At 36.4% G+C, this 11,988-nt stretch overlaps 1 protein-coding gene across 2 annotated transcripts in view; it reads left to right on the top strand.

The window, feature by feature from the left end:
• Positions 1 to 8,518: 8,518 nt before the first annotated feature.
• The window catches only part of znrf3 (zinc and ring finger 3), an 84,066-nt gene continuing 80,596 nt past the window's right edge, over positions 8,519 to 11,988 (top strand). The window contains exon 1 of one of the 2 annotated variants that reach the window (XM_038293384.1): positions 8,519 to 8,988. In XM_038293384.1, coding sequence (XP_038149312.1) covers positions 8,758 to 8,988 — 231 coding nt within the window. In that variant the 5' untranslated portion in view covers positions 8,519 to 8,757. The remainder of the gene's footprint in view (positions 8,989 to 11,988) is intronic. The other variant, XM_038293375.1, reaches the window with a different exon arrangement.

The raw sequence follows: 11,988 nt of genomic DNA, 5'->3' as shown, positions 1-11,988 counted from the left end.
GACTGAAGTTAGATGCGGACTCTTTCACCTTTATCCCACAGTATGTCGAGAAGCTGAAAAGTCACTTGCAAGACGGTTACCGGTTGTATATGGAGAACTCTGCAAAGGCAAGAACTGCAACCAAACCTCATTTGATCAGCATGTTACCATTTATGAACTTGCCAATGGAGACAGTGTCCTGGTAAATGATGTTTGGCTGAAAGTGAAAGCACAATTTGGCCAACAAATGCAAACCTGATGTATATATAATAGTGAAGAGTGACTGAAATCTTTTGTCTATACTCTCAAACCCAAGAGCTCTGACAAGCCTTTGAGAAGATTCTGCAATCTATTGTTGCCCTGGGTGGTTACCTACCTGAAAACAGCCCTGCAAAAGACCTTTCCTGTGTGAAGAGAAAAAAAGAACCAAATTCTGAACCTACCTGAACCCAACTATGAAGATCCATCAGAGGATAAGCTTATCTCCCCTTTGTATTGTGTCTCCTCTATCGAGTCTGTGAAATTAACCAAAGTAATTAATACACCTTCTCCCCAGAAACTTGTTGCACATGGAAACCTATCTTAGATCCAGATCCATGATTGGCCTTCATCCTCTGCTGGAAAAGCAGATTTTAAAGTTATGGATCAGTAACTTCCAATTGAAGGAGAGCAACCAGGGGGAACCTCAAGTAGTGAACAGAAATGAGATGCATGTCCTGTAGATGTCACTTTAATATTTCCACCAGGGGCAATTTGTTTCAGCAGCACAGACGACAAATAAAAATACACATATAATAATAATAGTGGTGTGGATATCTTAATATCTTTTATCAAGATTAATCATATATATATATATATATATATATATATATATATATATATATATATATATATATATATATATATATATATATATATATATATACACAGGTGCTGGTCATAAAATTAGAATATCATGAAAAAGTAGATTGATTTCAGTAATTCCATTTAAAAAGTGAAACTTGTATATTATATTCATACATTACATACAAACTCATATATTTCAGATGTTTATTTTGTTTAATTTTGATGATTACAAATGACAACAAATGAAAATCTCAAATTCATCATATCAGAAAATTAGAATATTGTGAAAAGGTTCAAAATTGATGGCCCCTGGTGCCACACTCTAATCAGCTAATTAACTCAAACCACCTGCAAAAGCCTTTAAATGGTCTTTCAGTCTAGTTCTATAGGCTACACAATCATGGGGAAGACTGCTGACTTGACAGTTGTCCAAAAGACGACCATCGACACCTTGCACAAGGAGGGCAAGACACAAAAGGTCATCGCTAAAGAGGCTGGCTGTTCACAGAGCTCAGTGTCCAAGCACATTAATAGAGAGGCGAAGGGAAGGAAAAGATGTGGTCGAAAAAAGTGTACAAGCAAGAGAGATAACCGCACCCTGGAGAGGATTGTGAAACAAAACCCATTCAAAAATGTGGGGGAGATTCACAAAGAGTGGACTGCAGCTGGAGTGAGTGCTTCAAGAACCACCACACACAGACGTATGAAAGACATGGGTTTCTGCTGTCGCATTCCTTGTGTCAAGCCACTCTTGAACCACAGACAGCGTCAGAAGCGTCTTGCCTGGGCTAAAGAGAAACAGGACTGGACTGCTGGTGAGTGGTCCAAAGTCATGTTCTCTGATGAAAGTAAATTTTGCATTTCCTTTGGAAATCAAGGTCCCAGAGTCTGGAGGAAAAGAAGAGAGGCACTTCATCCACTTTGCTTGAAGTCCAGTGTAAAGTTTCCACAGTCAGTGATGGTTTGGGGTGCCATGTCATCTGCTGGTGTTGGTCCATTGTGTTTTCTGAGGTCCAGGGTCAACGCAGCCACATACCAGGAAGTTTTAGAGCACTTCATGCTTCCTGCAGCTGACCAACTTTTTGGAGATGCAGATTTCATTTTCCAACAGGACTTGGCACCTGCACACAGTGCCAAAGCTACCAGTACCTGGTTGAAGGACCATGGTATCCCTGTTCTTAATTGGCCAGCAAACTCTCCTGACCTTAACCCCATAGAATTGGGGTTAAGGTCAGGTATTGTGAAGAAGAAGATGCAATACACCAGACCCAACAATTCAGAAGAGCTAAAAGCCACTATTAGAGCAACCTGGGCTATCATAACACCTGAGCAGTGCCACAGACTGATCGACTCCATGCCACGCCGCATTGCTGCAGTAATACAGGCCAAAGGAGGCCCAACTAAATACTGAGTGCTGTACATGCTCATACTTTTCATGTTCATACTTTTCAGTTGGCCAACATTTCTATAAATCCTTTGTTTTTATTGGTCTTCAGTAATATTCTAATTTTCTGATATGATGAATTTGAGATTTTCATTTGTTGTCATTTGTAATCATCAAAATTAAACAAAATAAACATCTGAAATATATGAGTTTGTATGTAATGTATGAATATAATATACAAGTTTCACTTTTTAAATGGAGTTACTGAAATCAATCTACTTTTTCATGATATTCTAATTTTATGACCAGCACCTGTATATATATATATATGGAATATAAATTAATAATCATAAAAACACAGACAATAGTAAAGATAGCTCAGTTTTAAAAACTGCCACACTGCTGAGAGATTAAAAGTCGAATGACTGTTGGGGACTCTGATGTATCAGTTGAAAGATTATATATCCCATTTATTTTTATTTGAATAAATGAAAATTATTTTCTAAATATTTATAGCGGATTTGTAGACTCCTTAAATATTCAATAAATGTGGAGAAGTGCATGCATTTTAATCCGGGTTATGACTACAATTGAGACATGCTCCTGGATAGGTTTTAAAATATTTACAGAAAAACTCAGCGAAAGTTCAGTTACCTCAGATTTGACCCTAGTGAATCATATGCAGCTGGTTATGTTTACACTGCAAAAATGATTTAGAATTAAATAAAAATTCCTTACATTAATTGTATTTACGCTTAATTTGAGCCATTAAATAAGATGATTTGCTGATGGAATGAGTACTTTTACCCTTAAAATAAAAAAGTTACGGTACATAATATGCAATCAAAATGAGACGATGCAAATGTTTTTCTTATTTTAATTGTAAATTCTTTTGATCCATTGGCAAAGTGTTTCACTTTCTTCCTCAATTCAAAAAATGCACTAATTTTAATAAAAAAATGACTTATTTAGATAATTTTTTAAGCAAAAAAACAAAATTACACATTAATGCTCAGCGCTAAGCCAGCAACCACTTTTCATCATCAGCGTTCTGCCGCCCAAAATCAGAAGACAGCTGACTTCACTCAGGCTAGCCAGAGCTTTTAGACAATAATGTGAAGACTCTGGGGGTCCAAGCAGACCCACAGCTGCTGTTCATTAAATATTGGATCATTTCTCTGGATGGACATGAACGTTTTACATTCTACAAAGGTTCCAAGAACCAAATAATCAAAATTATCACTAACGGTGTTCGTTTTAAATCATTTTAAAATTAAATATTGATGAAAGTTACACTTAGTAACTAAATGGAAATTTAAAGCAACCAGCAGAGGGCGACCAAGCTATAAAAAACATTGTCCTCTGGCGTGAATATAGGACCATTAACTTGATGACCCAATGCAGTTGTGGCCCATCATGACGTTATAGTGTAAAATGCATTGAATAAATCAATGAATCTTTAAATTCTTCAGATTCCCATTGTTTATTTGTTTATGCCTTTGTGGTTACAACCTGCACACATTTCATGAGTGTTTGGGGACGAGGTTGTAATAAACTGTCATAAAGCAATGCTGTGACATTTGGTGTGGATCAGCATTCACAAAACTGACGTCTCATGCAATCTTTAAATCATTCTGAAGGCGTTGAAGAACTTCTTGAATTTCGGCTTTGAACTGTTTGTCTTTTTTTCCCCCCTTTCATTCTTTTCTTGAGTCCAAACACATGGTGACCAGCTATCTTCCAGAGGCGGCAGCATTCCTGACCTAAAAAGCCCCAACAGTTGGTTTTCATAATCGCACTGCCATACAGATGACAGCAAGATGAAACTTGTTTTTGCTGTTTTCTTTATGAACGTTAATCATTTTAATGAACAGATTTCTTTTAAAGACAAAAAATGAACTTATTTCCTTTTAAGGCACATTAAGCTTATTTTCAGACACATGATGCAGCCTCCCACACAGTGTATGATAGCTGGGGAAGCACTATAGGATCTATTCCTAAGCTTTAAAATGACTATCAATACAAATATCAGGAAATCTGTAATTTGCTTGTGCAAATTCTTAGTCATCCGGGTCTCGGCAACTACAGTTGATAAATACTCCTGGATTGGTATCTTCCTACATTTCTCAATTGTTTTTTGGTCCCAAATTACAGAAGGTGATTCTGCAGCAAAAGAGATGCATGATAACTGCTGTACTTTTAAGGTGGGCTATGTTCAGTGATATTAACAGTTAAAGCGATTTATAATACACCTGGTGGCAGACACTATAGTTCTATCCAGCTACTTTCTACAGGTGGAAATCATGTGATGCAACCGTTAAATAATTATGAGTGTAAAAAAACTACTTGAAACTAATTTTAATTATGTTTTCAGACCACCAATTAAAAATGCCTATTTTAAAAATTTATATCAATTATGAATCATGGTTCAGTGTAATAAATATAACTAATGAACCAAACAAACAAAGGCAGGAATCCTAATGGGACACAGCTGAGGTAGATTTTTGACATAAAGATTTGGCTCTATATCCAGGGCATCCTTTTCTTATGGCGGCTACCTGCCCACCTATTGTGCTAATTGTTAACATGACTATTTACAGAGATATTTTGAAATAGAGGCAGTGATAAAGAATCATAAAAATAATCAACAAACTAATATATTTAGTAGGGATCCCATTTTAATATCAGTTATTGGTCCTATATTAGCCAAACAACTGAAATATAAAAAACTGAAATCAAATAAACATGGCATAAAAGTGGTAAAAAAAAAAAAGCTTGTGTGATTATTTCTATACAGAAACATTTACGAGGACAATCTATGGCATTTATTATTACCGTTCCTAGGGTGATATTATAGCTTAGCAAAGGCGCAACAACGCCTATTCTTTTCATAGTGGGATAAAACTTCTTGGCAGTTTCTGGTCAAGTTTTATTTAAGTTTTGCTTCTTAAAAGTGTATTAACTTTATGAATTGCTGTGTATTTATCCAGCTGCACTAAGCAGCAGGAAAGATCTTCTCTCCTGGAGATCAGAACTATCCATAGCATCCGCTATCTAGACCGAATCTATCTAAGCATCCTGCAGATCACCATGCAGAAATATCATATTGTTGTTGCTGTATAACTACTTTAAATGCATTATATTAAATTTACTAACATGAGAAGCAAATATGGCTTCCCTTCCTTGCAATTATTGTAGAATACTCACACACAGTAGAATACACCACAACTTCTGCAAATATCTGGATATACCGGTATATATATATAAAAAAAAAAGAATGAAGCAACTATAACTGTTTTAACCTCTAAAGGAGTATTAACTAGTTGTTCCAACAATGTAATATCCACAGTTCCCCTCAGTTAACCCCAAATGTACAGAATTTGATGCATAGCCCTATGGTGCTGCATGTAGTTCCCACAGATTGTGTTGACTGTCCAGTGATAAACATGGAAGTCACATCAAAATAACTTACACTAAGGATTTAAACATCTGACTGTTTAGTTATCTCAGCTCTCCAAACCTGTACTTAAATGTTGTACTATTATCTGCATCTGCAATAATAATTAGTGCTTTATAAAGTTTTATTTTTGCATTACTTTCCATTGTATATTTACTGAGTGTATGACACACCACAAGATTTGATTATCTTTAATTGTTCTTTTTATGGTTATGACAAAAAATGAAGGGTTGATTAGCCAAATGCACTGGCAAAAATGTTATCACCTAAGTGTAATAGCATCAGCGGCGGTTCTGGACCAAATGTACCAGGGGGCCAGTGTGTTTTCATGGGGGCACAGAAAAGCATGAAATAATATTAAATAAAAAAAAACAGGGCAAGGGATTCAAATGTATTAAGATAGCTGCATGATGTGAAATTTCAATTCAATTGGGTTTAATTTAAATTTTACATCTTATTAGGTCAATATACATTCATAATTTGGGAATTTAACATATTTTTGACTTAATTTAAGTTATAATTACCATTTTCTGTAAAATCTGAATTAGAACACAAGAAAAACTGATAAATTCAGCAGTAAAAATTTGAGCAATTTGTTTTGAAAAAAAAAAAACATTTAGCAGATGAAAACTGGGATCCTATCTCAAAACCACTGAAGCTATCACCTTATTGTTTTTAAATAATTTTTAAAACAGAATTTGTAAAGTAAAAAAAGGAAATAGATCCAAAGGACCCATCATTAACCATGTCCGTCTCAGTGTATATCATCATTAGAATTTCTTTGAGTATTATCTCTTCAGTACAGGGGCCATGACATGATCTACAGGTGCACTGGCCCCCGTTGGCCCCTGTCTAGAACCAGAGGCAAAGCCAACATTTTTTAATAAAGGTAGCCAGGCAATAACCATTGTACACTGAGGGGTGGCCGAAAACGAATAGGCGCCAGAACCTCAAGATCAATCCACGCTGTTCCAACAGGAAAATTTATGAGCGAAACATCCATATTTTCTAAATAAAGACAAACTATACTTTCCTACAGCCTTTGCTAACAAATAGACGCATAGATTCAAACATCCGTGCTTTCTAGATAAAAGGTATATTGGATAAAATACTTTGAGGTTTGAGTTTTGGGAAAACATCTTTTGAATTGTGGTTTCTTACCTACTTTTATCAGTAATCATTCTTGATAAAATTGATATGTACAAGTACTAATAACTTGATTTATTGAAATAGATACCTATCTATGATTTCACTGAAGACTCCTAAACGACTTGCAGCGACACATCATTTTCTCTTTGCCCCATAAAACACAAAATCTATTTTTACTTGAATTCTGTACTTATCATCTTTAATGTTAGTACATTGTTGTGCATAATTAATCAGTGTTTTTGTTTTTAAGTAATTGTTAATATATGAAAAATTACACAGACAATCACAAACAACTACAAGTGCTTGGTTCCCGGTACTTAGAGATTCACTTCCATACAGAAAGCCTATATCTAACCCTGTCAGATTAAATAATACTACTTATACTTCAGCGATAGTATCTAGGTGTTACTTTATTGTATGTCTCGTACCATTTCTGTTGGTTGTGCTTTTCTTTTTACATCTCTTTGCAGGTGATGAAGCAGACTGAAAATGTTTTATCATTATTTCCCTTTTATCTCCTCTTTCTTTCATCTTTTCTCTTTTTTCTGTTTTTCCTTTCCTGTTCTACCTACAGTGCAGTGTCCATATAATCTGTAAAACTCCCTGCATAATTATAATAAAGCAATTTATATGCATAAACCAAGCGGAACACTGTGGCGATAGCCGTACTGCTCCAATTTTGAAAGTAAAATATGTTGGGCTCTTTTTGGCAGCAAGACAATTATTCTTATTGCCACATAGCCAGACAGGACACTGTAAAAAAAAAAAGAAAAATTAAAATGTTTTGAATATTCTACTTCAGAGTATTACTGCTGCATCCAGCTATATTAGAGGGGAAAAAATGGTAGGGGTGGCCAATGGCAAGGCAAGGCAAATTTATTTGTATAGCACAATTCAGTACAAAGACAATGCAAAGTGCTTTACATGAGTAAAATATAGGAAAATAAAACAGAATCAAAGCAAGTAGGGAAAAAAATAAGATAAAATAAAAAATGCAGAAACAAAAAAGAACATTAAAAACAGTTTGACTAAAGAAAATAAAAAAGTTGAACAATGATGTTTCAGTTAAACTGTTTAACTAGAACATTCGAAGGCAATCCTAAACAAATGTGTTATCTGCTAAGGGTGGCCATGGCCACCCCTGGCCCCCCATCTAGCTACGCACCTGTCTAGAACCGCCCCTAATGCTAACAATAGAATTAAGTTTAATCAGTTTTGTGTTAACAAAAAAATGTATTTAATTACTTTGTTTCAGCAAGTACAAATTTGTTATGCACTTGTTATACTAAGCAAACATTTATGTGAGCCCTGGTAAATCATGAAGCGTCCTGAAGAGGGTAGTGTTTATTTTAAGGTGGCGCGGTGGCTGGAAAACAAGTAAAACTCTGGAGAGAGCACCGAGGTGGACGCGTGGAACCGAGACGTGAGATGTACTTCACGTCAACTCGTAAAACTCAATTAAGTCGAAAGTTATCGTGTAACTGGAAGTTTTTTCAAACAATAAAGCCCCCCCTTTCATGGGGAGCAGAAAGTCCACGGTGCTTCCTTAAACCGAGTGCTGGCACTTGGGGAGTGCAAATGAGAGGGTCAGAAAGACTGGTGGGTGGGGATATAAAAAAAAAACTAAAAAAAAAAAAAATAGAAAAAAAATCACGTGTTTGGAGATCAAAGGAGATCCGCTTTGTAGAGGAGGAGGAGGAGGAGGGTGAGAAAGAAAGAGGGAGGGTGAAAGCGAGGCAGCGTTTGAGGCAATGTAATTGACAAGGCTCGCAGTGGTGAAATAAACACGCTTCGGCTCAGGGGCGCAGCTTTTATTGCACAACCCCGACTCCTTTACTGAGGCATCGCCCGCAGCGCGACTACACCTGATCCCAATTACCTTCACCCGATTAATTAATCCGTGTGAAATTATGTCCCGATCGGCGCTGATCCAGCCGGCAAGATGATGATTTTCCAAAGGAGAGGCTCGGATCGGGCGCCGGACCCGGTGGTCCTGCTGATCTGGCTGCTGGGCGCTTCTCTGGGCGCCGTTCTGGCCAAGGATACAGCCTTTGTGGAAGTGGTGCTGTTCGAGTCCAGCTCCACTGGGGATTATACCACCTACACGACCGGGCTGCAGGGACGCTTCTCCAAAGCTGGAGCCACAATCAGCGCGGAGGGGGAGATCGTTCAAGTACGTCTGATTATTATTATTTATTATTATTATTATTCTAAGGGCGATCAGCAGATCCGGGCTGTAATTGACCCCCAAATTGCGCGCTATAAAACTTTTTTCCACGGATGTTGTGGGGATATGGTGTGTGCGCGCGCGCTGTGTGTGTGAGGATGGCACTAAATCCTCCAAGCATATGCGGTCACAAGATGGCTCCTATCTTCTGGAATTCATTCACAGGGAAAACATGCTCTTGCAAGATGTTTTTGCTTTGTAACCGGACTAAATTTGTGCGCAATTTCCGCTCGTTTTGCGCGCAAAGAGAAGTTTTAGGGAACAGCTCGCAGCGCGCTTTGGAAAGTTTGTAAACTTTAGCCGATCAGGGTTTTTTTTTTTCAGTGTGTGCGCATTTCGCAATAGCAACAGCAGCCCTGCACATCTATTTATGCGCTTATTACAACTTATGGCTCTTTCTAATGCAAATATGCGCACATGGTCTCTACTATAAAGTTGCATAGATTATTTGATGCAGAGCCAAATGTATAATCTTGCACGCCTGAATTACACTGTGCAGTGGTTACATTTAATAAAGTTATTTATTTTGCACATTAGGCTATATTATGTTCTGGATCTTTAATTGCATTTGCTCGGATCTGGCTGTGTTTGGAAGCTTTTTCTCGCTGAAAGGTGTTTATTTGAAGTTTTATGAGCTAATTCTTTCCTAATCTTCTTGGCCACCGACCACAGGGCTGCACAGACTTCTCTTCTTTAGTGCCAGAGCTTTTAATGATGTTTTTTTCTGACCTTTAACTTGCATGAATCCTGCTAAGTAGATTTCTTTCAACTTTTTCTCATCCTCTCATGATTTGAAACCTCTTATTTGCAATGCAGCCTTTTTGTATCTGTGTCTAATTAGATGCATATAACTTGTGTTCTTTAAATTGTTGACATCAGTTCATTTTGAGTTTATTAAATAGATTTTGGGGACCATTTCCATCAGACAAATGCATGAATGCAGCAGAATCTACAGCTAAACACATTAAATGGAGTATGACTTGGATGCAGCTTTAGAGAGATGCTGGGTGGTTGGAATGCTGTAAATGAAGTGATTTTCCCTGCCTCAGAGCTTTTTTGTATTGTTTTAGTTTTGCAGTGCAGCCTGTCGCAGCTCCCTATGCTCATCTTGTACAATTATGTTGTACTTCAGCACCCCCTGAATGCATCCCTACAGTTTTGTTTTACCAAAGAAAGATACTTTGGTGTTAAAAGTGGTGTTTAAAGGTGGGGGTGCTCTAAATTAGCCCCAACTGCTGGTCACTCAGCGCCACTGCATAACCTTGCAGCCATTGAAAGGTGAAAAATAAATATACTTTATTATATTCCAAACATATTCACATCGAATGATCATTTTATTTAAACTAAGAAGAAAATGTACTGTCTCTAAATATATGAATATTATACTAAGATCATGTTTGTACCAAATTTTTCATTACAACTTTTAACACCTTTAAAATATTGCAGTGCACCACACTTTTAAGATATTTTATTAAAGTATAGTTTAAGTAAAAATTAAATGTAATTTCTAAAATGTACAATTGAATGATTGTTGTGAAACAATTTTTGTGTATATTTTCAAATGTATGCTCAAAATGAACTTTACAACAATTAAAGCTTATTGGAAAAGTGCTGAAATTTTATGATTATTTCAATTAAATTTGCATGGAAGAGGATTAGGGCCACTAAAAAAAAGTAAACTGATTTTTTAATATATTTTTAAAAATTATGACTTTTTTCTCAGAATTCTGACTTTTTTTTCCTCAGAATTCTGACTTGTTTTTCTCAGAATTCTGACCTTAATCTCAGAATTTTGGATCTTAAGTAGACGGGCAACATGAAGGAAGAGATGTGGGAGCACTCAGCTTCACTGATGTGAGTGTGAGTTGTTAGGAAGGTCCAGTGACACATTGGTGGAAAATGACGGAATTAGGCAACTTTTTACGTGCCCGAGGCGTCCCCGGTGATGCTTTTTAATTAATAGCAGAAAAGAAGGTGATTAATACAAGAGAGCTAGTCTCTAAAACATACATGGCTACAGCTTGTTGCTAACATGTTTGTTCGCTGTGAGAATTCTAAGATTAAAGTCAGAATTCTGAGATTAAAGTCAGAATTCGTAGATTAGTCAGAATTCTGACTTTAATCTCAGAATTCTGTCTTTTTTCCCCATATAAAACTGAAACAAAATTTAAAAATCAGTTAACTTTTTTTTTTTTTTTTCAGTGGCCCTAATCCTCTTCTGTACATTTGAGTGTAACCATGTAGTGAATGTACTCATGCTTGTATTTCAGTAAAATATTTGTACATTTCCCAAACGAATGTCAACATGTACATCAAAAAATGTACCGATAGCCCATTCGTAACATTTTTCAAAAAGTAGACAAACAGCTGCTTTTACAGTGTAATTCCTAGTGAGTTCATGCTGTAGCAATACATCTTACAGCTATTGTCAGATGTAAAAGCCACCAGCTTCATTTCACATATTATTATTCCATCACTTAAACTGTACAACATTGTTATTTCTCTTTTTTAGAGTGTTGTTGTTATATATGAACGATAAACAACACAGCTATAGATTTAACGGTCATAAAATAAACCTGAATGAACTGTCACTCCTATGAAACTTTCAATAGCCATCCTCTGCAACACAGATGTGCTACCTTTCTTTGGACATCCACACACATTCTAACATTTAGAAATTCACTTGATTTGTTTCTTAAGCGAGAGCTACTTTGTAGTGTCAAATCATAATTATGCTGTCATTAGCTTTGGCCATTGTTGTCGCTGCTCTTATTGAGAGACTTTCCAACTGGAATCTTTTCACTATTTGAGTAGCTCCATTGATAAATTTAAGTAATGCCCCATTGAATGATTCCAATGGAAATGTAGATGTGGTCTCCAGTTGTACACACTTGCTTACAAATGCATTAATAAATATACATTGAAACATTGGCAGCATCATATTGC

This window comes from Cyprinodon tularosa, unplaced genomic scaffold, assembly GCF_016077235.1.
Source record: "Cyprinodon tularosa strain WSP-4 unplaced genomic scaffold, ASM1607723v1 ctg109, whole genome shotgun sequence".
NCBI lineage: Eukaryota > Metazoa > Chordata > Actinopteri > Cyprinodontiformes > Cyprinodontidae > Cyprinodon > Cyprinodon tularosa.
The sequence above is the reverse complement of the archived record's forward strand: the minus strand, read 5'-3'. Positions and strand labels throughout refer to the sequence as shown.